This window comes from Lissotriton helveticus, chromosome 3_1, assembly GCF_964261635.1.
Source record: "Lissotriton helveticus chromosome 3_1, aLisHel1.1, whole genome shotgun sequence".
In the NCBI taxonomy this organism is placed as follows: Eukaryota; Metazoa; Chordata; class Amphibia; order Caudata; family Salamandridae; genus Lissotriton; species Lissotriton helveticus.
In genome coordinates this window covers 1684812872-1684830673 of record NC_136061.1, presented here as the reverse complement: position 1 = coordinate 1684830673, position 17802 = coordinate 1684812872, and the positions used below count along the sequence as shown (strand labels likewise).

Genomic DNA, 17802 nt, shown 5'->3' with positions numbered 1-17802 from the left:
AGGGCTAGATCCAACACCGTTTTTTAGCTCATTGCACCATCCCAGTTTCAGAACCTGGCTGTATGCAAATTAGTCTGTTCCTGTCCCAGTGCATGATGGGAACAGGGCAAACCAAACTACAAAAGCCAATTCTTACACTGGGAAGGAAACAAGCTTCCGGGGACCGGTTTCTGGCATTACAGCCGTCTTCGGCCCGGCTTGCTTGAATCCTGATGGTGCAATGAGCAAGGGACTCATGTCTGAGTATACCCTTCCACGCTTAGGGTGGACAAAATTATTTACAACAAGGGGTGGTGAGGGACAGAGTCTCTGAATTAAGCAGAATACTCTCACCCAGTCAAGAGATCAGGGCTAGATCCAACACCGTTTTTTAGCTCATTGCACCATCCCAGTTTCAGAACCTGGCTGTATGCAAATTAGTCTGTTCCTGTCCCAGTGCATGATGGGAACAGGGCAAACCAAACTACAAAAGCCAATTCTTACACTGGGAAGGAAACAAGCTTCCGGGGACCGGTTTCTGGCATTACAGCCGTCTTCGGCCCGGCTTGCTTGAATCCTGATGGTGCAATGAGCAAGGGACTCATGTCTGAGTATACCCTTCCACGCTTAGGGTGGACAAAATTATTTACAACAAGGGGTGGTGAGGGACAGAGTCTCTGAATTAAGCAGAATACTCTCACCCAGTCAAGAGATCAGGGCTAGATCCAACACCGTTTTTTAGCTCATTGCACCATCCCAGTTTCAGAACCTGGCTGTATGCAAATTAGTCTGTTCCTGTCCCAGTGCATGATGGGAACAGGGCAAACCAAACTACAAAAGCCAATTCTTACACTGGGAAGGAAACAAGCTTCCGGGGACCGGTTTCTGGCATTACAGCCGTCTTCGGCCCGGCTTGCTTGAATCCTGATGGTGCAATGAGCAAGGGACTCATGTCTGAGTATACCCTTCCACGCTTAGGGTGGACAAAATTATTTACAACAAGGGGTGGTGAGGGACAGAGTCTCTGAATTAAGCAGAATACTCTCACCCAGTCAAGAGATCAGGGCTAGATCCAACACCGTTTTTTAGCTCATTGCACCATCCCAGTTTCAGAACCTGGCTGTATGCAAATTAGTCTGTTCCTGTCCCAGTGCATGATGGGAACAGGGCAAACCAAACTACAAAAGCCAATTCTTACACTGGGAAGGAAACAAGCTTCCGGGGACCGGTTTCTGGCATTACAGCCGTCTTCGGCCCGGCTTGCTTGAATCCTGATGGTGCAATGAGCAAGGGACTCATGTCTGAGTATACCCTTCCACGCTTAGGGTGGACAAAATTATTTACAACAAGGGGTGGTGAGGGACAGAGTCTCTGAATTAAGCAGAATACTCTCACCCAGTCAAGAGATCAGGGCTAGATCCAACACCGTTTTTTAGCTCATTGCACCATCCCAGTTTCAGAACCTGGCTGTATGCAAATTAGTCTGTTCCTGTCCCAGTGCATGATGGGAACAGGGCAAACCAAACTACAAAAGCCAATTCTTACACTGGGAAGGAAACAAGCTTCCGGGGACCGGTTTCTGGCATTACAGCCGTCTTCGGCCCGGCTTGCTTGAATCCTGATGGTGCAATGAGCAAGGGACTCATGTCTGAGTATACCCTTCCACGCTTAGGGTGGACAAAATTATTTACAACAAGGGGTGGTGAGGGACAGAGTCTCTGAATTAAGCAGAATACTCTCACCCAGTCAAGAGATCAGGGCTAGATCCAACACCGTTTTTTAGCTCATTGCACCATCCCAGTTTCAGAACCTGGCTGTATGCAAATTAGTCTGTTCCTGTCCCAGTGCATGATGGGAACAGGGCAAACCAAACTACAAAAGCCAATTCTTACACTGGGAAGGAAACAAGCTTCCGGGGACCGGTTTCTGGCATTACAGCCGTCTTCGGCCCGGCTTGCTTGAATCCTGATGGTGCAATGAGCAAGGGACTCATGACTGAGTATACCCTTCCACGCTTAGGGTGGACAAAATTATTTACAACAAGGGGTGGTGAGGGACAGAGTCTCTGAATTAAGCAGAATACTCTCACCCAGTCAAGAGATCAGGGCTAGATCCAACACCGTTTTTTAGCTCATTGCACCATCCCAGTTTCAGAACCTGGCTGTATGCAAATTAGTCTGTTCCTGTCCCAGTGCATGATGGGAACAGGGCAAACCAAACTACAAAAGCCAATTCTTACACTGGGAAGGAAACAAGCTTCCGGGGACCGGTTTCTGGCATTACAGCCGTCTTCGGCCCGGCTTGCTTGAATCCTGATGGTGCAATGAGCAAGGGACTCATGTCTGAGTATACCCTTCCACGCTTAGGGTGGACAAAATTATTTACAACAAGGGGTGGTGAGGGACAGAGTCTCTGAATTAAGCAGAATACTCTCACCCAGTCAAGAGATCAGGGCTAGATCCAACACCGTTTTTTAGCTCATTGCACCATCCCAGTTTCAGAACCTGGCTGTATGCAAATTAGTCTGTTCCTGTCCCAGTGCATGATGGGAACAGGGCAAACCAAACTACAAAAGCCAATTCTTACACTGGGAAGGAAACAAGCTTCCGGGGACCGGTTTCTGGCATTACAGCCGTCTTCGGCCCGGCTTGCTTGAATCCTGATGGTGCAATGAGCAAGGGACTCATGTCTGAGTATACCCTTCCACGCTTAGGGTGGACAAAATTATTTACAACAAGGGGTGGTGAGGGACAGAGTCTCTGAATTAAGCAGAATACTCTCACCCAGTCAAGAGATCAGGGCTAGATCCAACACCGTTTTTTAGCTCATTGCACCATCCCAGTTTCAGAACCTGGCTGTATGCAAATTAGTCTGTTCCTGTCCCAGTGCATGATGGGAACAGGGCAAACCAAACTACAAAAGCCAATTCTTACACTGGGAAGGAAACAAGCTTCCGGGGACCGGTTTCTGGCATTACAGCCGTCTTCGGCCCGGCTTGCTTGAATCCTGATGGTGCAATGAGCAAGGGACTCATGTCTGAGTATACCCTTCCACGCTTAGGGTGGACAAAATTATTTACAACAAGGGGTGGTGAGGGACAGAGTCTCTGAATTAAGCAGAATACTCTCACCCAGTCAAGAGATCAGGGCTAGATCCAACACCGTTTTTTAGCTCATTGCACCATCCCAGTTTCAGAACCTGGCTGTATGCAAATTAGTCTGTTCCTGTCCCAGTGCATGATGGGAACAGGGCAAACCAAACTACAAAAGCCAATTCTTACACTGGGAAGGAAACAAGCTTCCGGGGACCGGTTTCTGGCATTACAGCCGTCTTCGGCCCGGCTTGCTTGAATCCTGATGGTGCAATGAGCAAGGGACTCATGTCTGAGTATACCCTTCCACGCTTAGGGTGGACAAAATTATTTACAACAAGGGGTGGTGAGGGACAGAGTCTCTGAATTAAGCAGAATACTCTCACCCAGTCAAGAGATCAGGGCTAGATCCAACACCGTTTTTTAGCTCATTGCACCATCCCAGTTTCAGAACCTGGCTGTATGCAAATTAGTCTGTTCCTGTCCCAGTGCATGATGGGAACAGGGCAAACCAAACTACAAAAGCCAATTCTTACACTGGGAAGGAAACAAGCTTCCGGGGACCGGTTTCTGGCATTACAGCCGTCTTCGGCCCGGCTTGCTTGAATCCTGATGGTGCAATGAGCAAGGGACTCATGTCTGAGTATACCCTTCCACGCTTAGGGTGGACAAAATTATTTACAACAAGGGGTGGTGAGGGACAGAGTCTCTGAATTAAGCAGAATACTCTCACCCAGTCAAGAGATCAGGGCTAGATCCAACACCGTTTTTTAGCTCATTGCACCATCCCAGTTTCAGAACCTGGCTGTATGCAAATTAGTCTGTTCCTGTCCCAGTGCATGATGGGAACAGGGCAAACCAAACTACAAAAGCCAATTCTTACACTGGGAAGGAAACAAGCTTCCGGGGACCGGTTTCTGGCATTACAGCCGTCTTCGGCCCGGCTTGCTTGAATCCTGATGGTGCAATGAGCAAGGGACTCATGTCTGAGTATACCCTTCCACGCTTAGGGTGGACAAAATTATTTACAACAAGGGGTGGTGAGGGACAGAGTCTCTGAATTAAGCAGAATACTCTCACCCAGTCAAGAGATCAGGGCTAGATCCAACACCGTTTTTTAGCTCATTGCACCATCCCAGTTTCAGAACCTGGCTGTATGCAAATTAGTCTGTTCCTGTCCCAGTGCATGATGGGAACAGGGCAAACCAAACTACAAAAGCCAATTCTTACACTGGGAAGGAAACAAGCTTCCGGGGACCGGTTTCTGGCATTACAGCCGTCTTCGGCCCGGCTTGCTTGAATCCTGATGGTGCAATGAGCAAGGGACTCATGTCTGAGTATACCCTTCCACGCTTAGGGTGGACAAAATTATTTACAACAAGGGGTGGTGAGGGACAGAGTCTCTGAATTAAGCAGAATACTCTCACCCAGTCAAGAGATCAGGGCTAGATCCAACACCGTTTTTTAGCTCATTGCACCATCCCAGTTTCAGAACCTGGCTGTATGCAAATTAGTCTGTTCCTGTCCCAGTGCATGATGGGAACAGGGCAAACCAAACTACAAAAGCCAATTCTTACACTGGGAAGGAAACAAGCTTCCGGGGACCGGTTTCTGGCATTACAGCCGTCTTCGGCCCGGCTTGCTTGAATCCTGATGGTGCAATGAGCAAGGGACTCATGTCTGAGTATACCCTTCCACGCTTAGGGTGGACACAATTATTTACAACAAGGGGTGGTGAGGGACAGAGTCTCTGAATTAAGCAGAATACTCTCACCCAGTCAAGAGATCAGGGCTAGATCCAACACCGTTTTTTAGCTCATTGCACCATCCCAGTTTCAGAACCTGGCTGTATGCAAATTAGTCTGTTCCTGTCCCAGTGCATGATGGGAACAGGGCAAACCAAACTACAAAAGCCAATTCTTACACTGGGAAGGAAACAAGCTTCCGGGGACCGGTTTCTGGCATTACAGCCGTCTTCGGCCCGGCTTGCTTGAATCCTGATGGTGCAATGAGCAAGGGACTCATGTCTGAGTATACCCTTCCACGCTTAGGGTGGACAAAATTATTTACAACAAGGGGTGGTGAGGGACAGAGTCTCTGAATTAAGCAGAATACTCTCACCCAGTCAAGAGATCAGGGCTAGATCCAACACCGTTTTTTAGCTCATTGCACCATCCCAGTTTCAGAACCTGGCTGTATGCAAATTAGTCTGTTCCTGTCCCAGTGCATGATGGGAACAGGGCAAACCAAACTACAAAAGCCAATTCTTACACTGGGAAGGAAACAAGCTTCCGGGGACCGGTTTCTGGCATTACAGCCGTCTTCGGCCCGGCTTGCTTGAATCCTGATGGTGCAATGAGCAAGGGACTCATGTCTGAGTATACCCTTCCACGCTTAGGGTGGACAAAATTATTTACAACAAGGTCTGCCCTGTTCCCATGATGCACTGGGCCAGGGACAGACTAATTTGCATACAGCCAGGTTCTGAAACTGGGATGGTGCAATGAGCTAAAAAACGGTGTTGGATCTAGCCCTGATCTCTTGACTGGGTGAGAGTACTCTGCTTAATTCAGAGACTCTGTCCATCACCACCCCTTGTTGTAAATTATTTTGTCCACCCTAAGCGTGGAAGGGTATACTCAGATGTGAGTCCCTTGCTCATTGCACCATCAGGATTCAAGCAAGCCGGGCTGAAGACGCCTGAAATGGCAGAAACCGGTCCCCGGAAGCTTGTTTCCTTCCCAGTGTAAGAATTGGCTTTTGTAGTCTGGTCTGCCCTGTTCCCATGATGCACTGGGCCAGGGACAGACTAATTTGCATACAGCCAGGTTCTGAAACTGGGATGGTGCAATGAGCTAAAAAACGGTGTTGGATCTAGCCCTGATCTCTTGACTGGGTGAGAGTACTCTGCTTAATTCAGAGACTCTGTCCATCACCACCCCTTGTTGTAAATCATATTCATATCAAAGCAAGTCATAATCTCATTTAATCTTTTTGTTGCTACCAGAGGGACAATTATCTCCTTATCAATCTTACCCCACTTGAGGACTATCCCATCCCTTCTTGGTATGTGGACTTTTTGATGCCTTGTCTGCTGATCCCATATATTTTTAAACGCTGTCTGAAAGGATATGGCTGCATGGTCACTGAAATTGGAAATATTTGTTTTAATGTCATGAAAGAAAAGTTTAAGAGGTACTGAAACAACCAAATAATCAATGGTTGAACCTGGAGGTTATTACCAAATGTTTTATTTACCATACCTGTGTTTGTGTGAATTGGATTCATGATTTCTATATCCTTTATGATAAGGAGTCTGCTAAGTGTGTTGCCATAGGCATTATGGGTAAGGTGAAGAATAGATTCTCCTTCCTCATTGGATAAGCCAGGATGCCACAGCTATGCACATTAAACTCAACCAACCATAAAATACATGGGGTCTTATTAAGGTCACTGGTGAGTGCTTTGACTTTTTCCTCAAGTGAATCGATGACCCTTGACATTTCGCCCATGAAATTGTTGCTATAGCAATCAATTAATAGCATAGTATCACCACTTAGCAACAATAAATTAGAGTATGGGGAATCATTGTGGGAGGCAAGGACTTTGAATCTTAGAGTGTGTTTCACCAGTGTCAGGATGCCCCCTCTTGCTTAGCCTGCTCTTGAGGGAAGGACAGGAGTATAAAAGGAACGAAAACCATCTAGGTGACTGGTCCTGTTTCTTAGGTCTCTTGCAAACATATTACTCAGTTTAGGGCCTAACCTGTAATTATTTTTATCTGATCATTATCCACACTAAATAGCGGAGGGTCCTCTGGCCTAGATATACCGCAGATTGGAAGGAAATTAGGATCCGTCCTGTTGGTTCTCTGTCAATTGCAGGTTTTGATGCCTTCCAGAGCGGCAAACTGGTTCCTGGAAAGTAGGGAGGAGAGTGCTTGCATTTGCTAGAGCTGGTGGGTAAACGAATGGGGGAAGATGGTAGTATTCCTAAGTCCCTGTCTCCTTTTGTGTTGGGTTGCTGGTCTGTAGAAGAATCCTAGTGGCAATACAAACATCAGTGTATCAGGAGTAGGACATTTGCATAGTATATTTAAGAGTTTCTGTGCCATTGAATAAGACTTAAGATAGGCCACTATAGAGTCCCCTCTCAGTGTTTTTTCACAGGGTTGCCGACCCAGCCTACCGTTCAGGCCATAACGATATTGGTGAAGGATTCCAACCTCCCATCTGTGTGCTTATTATTCAATGGTGAGCTTTGAGCATCGGTTAGTCAGGTGACTCAGTTTGCATGCTTTTCAGCTCAGGACTGTTGCCCAGAATGATCACATAGGGGCGAGCTGCTGGCTGGAGATCTAGTCACATGTGAGAGCTTAGCCCAAATGCTCCTTCCTGACTTTTCTGCAAGATATTACAGCCACCCTCCAGGCTGAATTAGATGAATCAGGAGCCACCGGACCTTCAACCGGGAGTGTACCCTGTGAGGCAAGAGCTTGAGGAAGAGAGGTGAATAGGGACATTGAGTGACACTTTTTTTTTCATGTATGTTAATTGAGTTGGCCTTAAAGGGTTTCTCAACAGGGGCTGTGAATTAGGATTTTGAGGGTCTTTGCTCCTTGTCAGAGTCCCATGCAGAGCCGGACTGGCTACCAGGGGTTTTGGTGTGCTGCCAAGCTGGAGGCTGATTTTGTTGATGGAGACCTGCGTGTGCTTAAAACATTTGTTTTGCTTTGCTTATTTAGGAGCATACGCAGGTCCCCATCAACTAAATCAGCCCCCACCACAGTGAAATCAGCCCCCAGCTTGGCAGCACACAAAAAAGACCGATAGCCAGTCCGGCCCTAGTCCCATGGCCATCTCCCCTCTTTGTCTGTGGCTCATAATTTAATTTATTTTAATTGTGGGTTTATATAGCGCTAGAATCAACTCCCGGAGGAGTATCTCCACGCTTCGACCGCTGGGGAACCCGTCCTGGCTCACCCTGAGAGATGGTCCCTAATGGGTATCTCTAAGGTGCGACCAAGCATCCCCGGCGGTCTGGGAGGCCGTTGTGAAGATGAGGCAAGCTAATGCCCAGAGTTGCCGAGTGTGGTCCCTGACTGGAGTAGGCACCGAGGCGAGAATTATCGAGCCCGCTGACCCTGGTCCACGACCCTGCCGCGTCGGGAATCGAACCCTGGTCCCGGGCCGTCCTCTGCTTACGGGTCTGCCGCCTCTAACCAGTGAGCCACACCACTCCACATGTGGTTAGTTAAAGGCACAGGAGTGATGTTAGCTCATTAGCCCTGGCACTCCAGTGTAGACACGCTCCGGACAACATCTACTGCTAAACTCCCATGAGACAATTTAGCTAAGTGTGCCCTACACACATCCTGGCTGATGAGAGCTGAAAGCCTGAAACCAGTCCTAGGATGCTTGTTTCCAGTCCAGGGAGGACCTGACCTGGCATTTCGGGCTAGACTGTTCCCATTGGGCCCAGGGTCAAGACTGAATTGCATATGTCTGTGTCCAAACTGGAATGCACGGTGAGCAAAAAAACAATGGATTTAGGCCCAGATCTCTGTACTGGGGTGAATGTATGACATTGTTCTGCATTCTGTCCATCAATTGTTCTTTTTGCATTCATCACCCTAAGTGGGACGGGTGTGCCCAGACGTGGGTCTCGTGCTCTCCATGCCACTGGAGTAAAGCTATCCTGGCTGATGAAGGCCGAAAGCCCGAGACCGGTCCTAGGATGCTTGTTTCCAGTCCAGAGAGGACCTGGCCTGGCAGTTCGGGATGGACTGAACCCATTGGGCACAGGGTCAAGACTGAGTTGCATATGGCTGGGTCCAAACTGGAATGGCAATGTGAGCAAAAAACGATGGGTTTAGGACCTGATCTCTGTACTGGGGTAAATGTATGACATTGTTTTGCATTCTGTCCATCAATTGCTCTATTTGCATTTGTCACCCCAAGTGGGACGGGTATGCCCAGACGTGGGTCCTGTGCTCGCCATGCCACAGGCGACAAGCTATCTTGGCTGACGAGGGCTGAAAGCCCAAAACCTGTCCTAGGATGCTTGTTATCAGTCCTGGCAGGACTTGGCCTGGCAGTTCGGGCTGGACTATTCCTACTTGGCGCAGGGTCAAGACTGATCTGCATATGGCTGGGTCCAAACTGGAATGGCATGGTGAGCAGAAAAACAATGGATTTAGGTCCGGATCTCTGTACTGGGGTGAATGTATGACGTTGTTCTGCATTCTGTCCATCAATTGTTCTTTTTTGCATTTGTCACCCCGAGTGGGACAGGTATGCCCAGACGTGGGTCTTTTGCTGTCCATGCCACTGGAGTCAAGCTATCCTGGCTGATGAGGGCTGAACGCCCGAAACCGGTCCTAGGTTGCTTTTTTCAGTCCAGGGAGGACCTGCCCTGGCAGTTCGGGCTGGACTGTTCCCATTGGGTGCAGGGTCAAGACTGATTTGCATATGGCTGGGTCCAAACTGGAAAGGCATGGTGAGCAAAACAACAATGGATTTAGGCCCAGATCTCTGTACTGGGGTGAATGTATGACATTGTTATGCATTTTGTCCATCAATTGTTCTTTCTACACACAAAAACAGTATTGTTAGCTATGCTGCATTCTCTGTCTTGTCATACAAGCTACCATTTTAATTTGGTTTGAGTACTGTAAATCTTTGCATCTGGTCCCCCACTGTACAGTCTCCAATAATTTCAAAGGATTCTGGATGCAGCAGCCCAGATTGTTTTTAATCTTCCACCATAGTTTCCATGTCTTCCCTTCTTCAGCTTCTTCACTAGTTTCCTATTAGACCTGGCATCCTTGGGTGGGTTACCGCTGTATTTTCGCTTCTGCCTCATGTATTTTTGATGTGTGCTCTTTGGGGTTAGAGTGCAGTGGCTGTTTCTGCAAAGAATCGGACAAGGACTTTGCTGTGTGCTCTGTCCCCTGTTTGAGGAAGATCTCAAAGGGCTTGAAGTAGAGCTTGCCCCCTGTTCTGAAGTCTCAGGGACACAAAGACTTTTCCACCAGCTGTCGGGAGCTGGAAAAGCCACGCAATTACGAGAAGAGCTACACATCCGCACCTGTTTCTGACGCATCGCTGAAAAAACCAGTGCAGCGCCTGCCCGCGGCTGGAGAAATCACTGCACTCTGGATCCCATGCACCGATCTCCAAAGTCCAAGATCACCGCACCGAATCCGACACAGGCCCTTCTGTGTGACTGCAAGACCAATGCATCACACTGCGGCAGCAAGTCTACATCAACGCCGGGGCAGCAGTAAGAAACCGATGCATTACCTCCTCACACAATAAGAAACTGACGCATCATCTCCCCTTCAATAAGGAACCGACACATCACCTCCCCTGCATCTGCACAAATTGTTTACACATTGCCTCTGAGAGAAGCCTGTCTGCTTGTCCCAAGCTACCAAGGGGTGAGTAGGGGTTGTTTTAGAAGTGTACCCCCTTACACTGATTAGGAAGAAGGCTCCTACTTGGACAAAGGTGCAAACCCTTGGCAACTAGGGACCCCCATTTCTAACATTTCCTATCTCCTAAAGAATTATCTTAGCATATGTATGCCTAATCTATATGGGCTTCCATCAAATTGGCGCAGACTATCCGCAAGACAAGCTCAATTTCTGCTTTCCTGCTCACCCACTGAGTTCATTCTCTGACAAACTCCTGAAAATGTCATGTTTAATTCAAACAGGTGGTCTTGCTTTTTTTCACTTGACGACATACACTGGAACACTTTACCTGTCCTCCTCACATCTATTACTTCCTCGCTTTTTTTTTGGAAAGCAATAAAAACAAGGGGGCATATTATCAAGAGAGGTGATAAAATTACCGCCGTTTTAGCGGCAGAAAACTGCCGCTAAAACGGCGATAATGGGCTTAATAATATGCTCTGTGGAATTCCAATTGAAGTCCATCTTAGATGTCCTTCACATTTAACATGGGCTTCAATTGGAATTCCATAGAGCATATTATCAAGCCTATTATCGCCGTTTTAGCGGCAGTTTTCTGTCGCTAAAACGGCGATAATTGTATCGCCTGTCTTGATAATATGCCCCATGGTTTTTGACGTTTGCAAGTACTGTCCTTGAAATTGCCCTAGTTTACGTGCCCTGAATCTCTTACAGCCTTAACACCTAGCTAGTTGAGCGCTCTATACGTCTCAATTCATTCAAACTCAAAAATTAAATTAACGCCAGCAGCTCTTAGCAGAAGTATACCTTCTACTTAAATTGTAACACCAAAGCAAGTTCATATTTTATGAAAAAGGCACTTTCGCGTTCATTGAATGAACAACCGCATACGCAAGTCAATTGAACGGGAATTGTAAACAGCAGGTTTTAAAAAGAAAGAACTCCACGTTTGTGACGTTCAAAATGTACTTCTGAATTTAAAAACTCTTAAATCACCGTAGGTTAGTAGAAAAATACAGAGGTCTCGCTGAAAGCAATCAGGAACAGTACCAAACCCTGACTTTCTTTTTTTTTATTGTTGAGCTTTATTGAGAGAACAAGGGCCGACTAAATTTACTAAGATTTGTGTGGCCGCTGGCATGTACCAACATGTCATTTTAATGGTAAGTAAATCGACACAGTGCTTTGCGCCAGCTTACGCTATGCAAGTAAAGTACCTGTACAAAACGATAGTCAATGACCCCTTTAAATTTTAATTGTCAGTTTAAATCTCTGCTGCGTTTTAGTGGTTCATTAGCATTGAACATATATTAAACGTTTTTTTTCGTGTGCTTTTTTTTCATTTACTTATTAAGTGTGCTCTAAAGGGTGATTTCACAAGTGAACAACTTCTGCGTAGATATTTAGTTATGTGATGAAATGGGGATTCATATGCTGCTTGATTGCACAATCTGAAAGCTAATCCACATTGCTTTTCGAGCAAACTGCTGTAATTTCAATATATATATATATTATGTGGAAATGAAGGGTATAATTTTATTTGCTTAGGTTTCAGTTCAAGACATCCCAACAGCCTACTGCTACTCGTTCACAGACCCACATATTATCACTTTCGATGGACGGTAAGTGTGTAATCTTACTCAGTGCCAAATTTGAACTTTCTTGCTTTGAAATCATGTTTTGCTCTGATTTACAGTGACTGTTAGTGGCTTTACTATTCTTCGTTATAGCAGAACACATATAATGATTTGTCACAATAGTCGGAGTTTTATAAATGTAGGGGCACAGTTACCATACTTTCAATCAGCGCTGCAAGATACCTTGCTGCACTGTGCTGCGTGAAGGGGGAAAGGCTGGAATGCACATTGCTGTCCTTTCCTTGCACTGGTACACGTTTGGCTGCCTATCACCAATGCAGGCACCCTTGTACCATGGTGCAAGGGTGCCTGCTTTGAAAGCAGGATTGTTTTGTGCAGGAAAGGACACCTTCTTCCACACAAACAATCATGAGAGGCATATTCCTTTTGAGAGAGAGAAACTTTGTTTATTTAGACCACAGCCTTTTAAAAAGTACAGAACACAATCAAGATCATGTAGTATAAACAATCTAATTCTACCACATAATAAATATTTAAAAACAATGCATATTAAAAGAAGGTAACACCCTCAGGAGCTACCGTTCAATAAATACAATTTACAGAAGAACATACTAAGTTTCAAAATAAAAAACAATTTAAAATTAAATTTAAAAAAAGATCACATTTTATATGGATTCTGTAAACAATTAAAATCATGGCGCCTTCTATAATTTTTCCTTTACAAAATCTTTTATAGCCTTCTGGAATGTTCCCAATCCTATTGCTGTTTCCAGCGAGGGCATATCTGTAAGTAGGCAAGCCGCTTGGGCACGTGAATTTATCTTATGTGATTAAAATATTGGTCGTAAAAGCTGTTTCCGTATGGCAAGGACAAATGTGCAATCAAGCAATATGTGCAACATGTCATTTCTTAAACCTAGCCCACAATTACATATACCATCTGGGCCAATCAATACAGACTTTATTTTTCCATCTATCTTCCAAGGATTGATCCCAACTCGGGTCCTTAAGATCTCATGTCTTAGCCCCTGGTTGGGCAATATATCCTTTTCTATGTGTGCTGTAGAATGCAGCACACGTAGAAAGAGATAGAAATAAGGAGAAACAAAGATATTTCTCTGCATTACACCCCAGGGAGGGGTAGCATTTTGATGCATTCCCAGGTCAACCACTAATGGTAAATCTGGGAATGCATCAAAATCCATGGGTGGATGCGTGGGAACACCCACGCACCACCGATGGAACACCTCCCTGAAGCACAGTAACGCAAGGCAGCGATTTGCATTACTCTAGATTTACGAGGCCACCCAGGGCAACTCAGGATGCCCTTGGGCCATTGTGTGGCTTGATAAATCTCTCTTAGGATTTGCATCGCCCTTCAGCCCCTTTACGATGCAAAACGTTACAAATTCTGGCCCTTAGCGACAATGTCAAACACGTATTTATGTCAACATCCTGCCGAAAGTGTTGATAAGTGTAAAAATTGCTCCGGATTTCACAAGGGGGACATGGAATAGAAGATGCTGGGGAAATATATTTCAAGTTGCTTAAAAAGGATGCCAACAACTAAATTATACATGTCTCTTATTTCTTATTTTAACAAATGAATAAAGGTGGAAATATGAAGGTGTTATTCTTAAATTCAATACACACATGCCTCCTCTTCTTAAAGATGTAAGGCACTTTGCTCTTAAAGAAAAAAACTAGCAAATACCTGAAATAGGTTTAAGATTATCAAAAGACCCCGATAGGGTATGCCCTTAAGTTCGCTTGTATAATAGGGCAAGGTTTCTACCAAATAAATTTGTATTTGCCACTTCTTTAGACTGCTCAATCAATTTCACCTGCTGAGACAGCAAAATGGCTAGTCAAGTTCAATCGTCACTTTTGATATGTGGCGCTGTATATTATTCAGGCAATGGTACTGATCTGTGCTTCAGTGCACACTCTTTGGAAGTGCCTACGCCACACGCCACTTTGTGAAGAGTACAAAACTAATGCGCTTAGTTTAGTGCCTGAGCCAGATTCAGTGCATGTCCTGTAAATGAAACTCTAGTCTAAAACTTCTGTTCAGTCACTCTAGTGGAACCAATTTCCTTTGGAAACCAAGGAGGCACCCTTCCCCAGGCGAGTAAGAATGCACAAGGGTTTTCCGAGTGTCTTAGACCCCTCGTGTACTGTCCATAAATTTCCCCTTGGGGTGGTACATTATCTGTGCACACAATTACAACGAGGCACACAGTGCACCTCCTGAGACCCCCATGTCTGTAACAGTAGATGGCACAAGTAGAAGAGGTAGATTGTCTCCTCATTTACATATGGTCATGCCTATATGTAAATAAACGAACCCCCATTTGACAGTGAGAACTTTTAAGATATGCACAAACACAATGAGTAATACAGAAGACATCGCAAAAGAGTCTGTAATGCAATATACCCTTGTGGAATGAAAGAAGGCATTAATACACTCTCACCACCCAGGTGATCTGTCTCTGTTTTGACCTGCTCAAAACTAATGGCTTGATTATGAATTTGACAGTTTTCCTGTGGGCCGCCAGGCGAGCGCCACACAGGAAGGCCGCCAAACTCGTAGTCAGACTGCCCGCTGGATTACAAGTTGAATCATGGTGGGTGGTGAGTGCTGCGGCAGTCCCATGGCGGTGCCTTTCTAAGGCTCAATGGTGAGCCTTAGAAAGACATTGCCGTGGGAGAGTCACAGCACATTGCACCCGCAGGCACAGAGTCTTTTTGGGTAGGGCCAGTAACTGGACAGGTCCCTGCTCCATGACCTGCAACATGCAAGTGGGCTCACAGGTATCAAGCTTATTTACGGTGGCAAATGGGCGAATTTGCAGAACCTGCCTGTTAACACCTGCAAAAAATAGCATTTTGGTATGTCTCAAACCCAAACTGTGATTCGCCAGCTTGCTAACCAATCGTAATTTTGGTTTGCGAGCAAATACCGATTTGGTATTTGGAAGGGGTGTCCTAATCAGAATGCAGAAACAGTGTTTATGATTAGCATACCCAAGCATATTCATTCTGCTTCAGGGATGAGGACTCATTGGTTATTAAGTCAATTTATTGGATCGGAGGGGTCTGCGCTTGTTATGATGTGATGTGCTCTCACAGCCTGAAGGCCACACATTATTTCATTTCTACAGAGGCCTATAACAACAGCAAACTGACATTAAAGATCAGGGCTATTACTCAATGGATTAGTGGCCCTAGGCGTTTGCACTACACCTCCCTGAAAAAATTCCCTTACCTTATTTAAACATAATCCCTCTCACAGAAGGTTCCAAATCCAATCACTGAGAACCAACATTTAAATAAGGAAACTGTGAGAGACCACGTGGAATCTGAATTCGCAAGAGTGGATTGACTGGATAACATTGACAGAGACAATACCCAGAGCTTGCACATAGTTGTCAGGCCTAATATTGCCCTTATATACAGGCACTCACATGGGAGAGAACATAATCGCATGTTATCTACACCCACGCTGGCAAGGGGGCCAAGTCTATGTTGCAGGGCCCAGTGATATTGATTAACCCACAACATTGTCTGTAGTAAACTGGAACATTTCAGATTTAAATCCAAAGATTCACGTCAGTGAAAGGGGGTAGTTCATTGATGGTTTTCACCTTTGGTTGCTGTAAGAAACCTGAGCTAGCAACATTCGCTTTGGATTAGGTTACAAAAGCTGTCTATGGCAGTGTTAATATGCAGGGCAGGTCGGGCCTCTGGTGGGTTTGACATTGGGTTAAAATAACTTTTACCTGCTTAATTAAAAAGATCTCTATAAACAACCCTGACATACTGGGCCTAAAAATCACACTGAGCCAAGCACAGCAACTAGTACTTAATGTGTACAATAGAAGTACCAATAATTCTGCAGAACCATTGTTGTTACTGAGTATGTTAGCAAGAGATGAGCATGTGTAATGGGATATCCCTGATTTTCACTTGCCCACCTAGGAAAAAACTGCCAAGGTCTTCTTTACAACTAATAGACAATACACTCTGACATGGCCTAGATGCCCATAATTGTCGTCCCCCCTCAGATATTAATGCAACACATACATTTAAAAGGAGCACCTAAAAGTAATATTGATTATTACTTGACTTGTGGGTGATATGACTGATATTGCCATAATCCCAAGACAGAAGAGTGATCATGACCCAATGGGCCTCCACATGAATGGCAGTCTGATTAGCGATCTATCATATTCCTTCAACAATAGAAAGAATATTGGGGCATATTATCAAAGACCGGTGTTAAAATTATCGCCGTTTTATCCACAGGAAACTGCAGATAAAATGGTGATAATGGGCTTGATAATATGCCCTTGTTAATTCCCCTAAAAGCCCATGTTAACATCAGAACATGGGCTTCTATGGGACTTAACAAGGGCGTATTATCAAGCCCATTATCGCCGTTTTATCGGCAGTTTCCTGCCGATAAAACAGCGATAATTTTAACACCGGTCCTTGATAATATGCCCCTTTATTACCAACAACAGAAGGAACTTAGGGGCATATTATCAAGGACCGGTATTAAAATTATCGCCGTTTTATCTACAGGAAACTGCAGAGAAAACTGCAATAATGGGCTTGATAATACACCCTTGTAATTTCCCATAGAAGCCCATGTTAACATCAGACCATGGGCTTCTATGGGAATTAACAAGGGAGTATTATAAAGCCCATTATCGCCATTTTATCAGCAGTTTCCTGACGATAAAAGGGCGATAATTTTAACACCGGTCCTTGATAATATGCCCCTGAAAGTGGTAGGATATAATACAACAATCATCCACTATAGAAAGACTGTATGGAAGCCAAATCAAAGAGTTGTTTTTGTACAGATTTGAAAAAGGGTACCAAACGGACACCTGGGACACACAAACAGGTTTAACAATGATTACCGAGCAGAAAATACCATGATTGATACCATTGTTTAGCAGGGGTGCAACATTGGCTTAAGGGAAGCCAGGACTGCCTATACAAAGAAGCTTAAAGAGGCAAAACGAGCTTGGGAGGACCTACTGTAAGCAGCTTTCTCCAACAACCCTCCAAGAACACTAAAAGTTTCTGCCACATAACAGCCCATGGGGTTGCAATAGAACCATGAAGCTAGAGACTCATATTCAGCCCGATGAGTGGGGTGCATATTTTAAGAGGCTGGACTCAGCAGTTCCTGAGGGATACAGTAGTGAGGATATTACCATTTCCAATGACGCTCCCTCCATCCAAAGCGCAGCCTTCCATGACCTTAGGGAAAATTATTTCCGATGTTCTTGGTATAAGTCCTTGCAAAGCACTAATTCCTAGGCAACTCCATTCTTTTCAGTGTCTGTCAATTATGAGGCTGTATGTGCCCGGAACAATGGAAAGACCCCTGGAATAATAAAAACTCAACTAACTGCTCAGTATCACCATATAGTAAAGAATGTCAAATGGCATCGCACCTGACACTCCTGTTCCTACTTCATAAAGTGGCATGGAGATAACCCTAAACCACTTAAAAGTGAGTCGCAATGACCCTGATAATCGCCGCCCTATTAGTTTATTTGATAACATCCCAAATATATTCTGTAAACAAGTCATCAACAACCTGAATTACTGACAATCAGATTCACAGTCACTTCCAGGTAGGTTTCAGGACAAGGACTAGCATGACAGGTCAGGAA

The 17802-nt window shown here is 45.2% G+C and overlaps 1 protein-coding gene across 1 annotated transcript in view; it reads left to right on the top strand.

The window, feature by feature from the left end:
• The window catches only part of LOC144824297 (von Willebrand factor D and EGF domain-containing protein-like), an 899901-nt gene that overhangs the window by 349569 nt on the left and 532530 nt on the right, over positions 1 to 17802 (top strand). The window contains exon 5 of the mRNA XM_078683422.1: positions 12057 to 12130. Within this exon, the coding sequence (XP_078539548.1) occupies positions 12057 to 12130 (74 nt within the window). The remainder of the gene's footprint in view (positions 1 to 12056; positions 12131 to 17802) is intronic.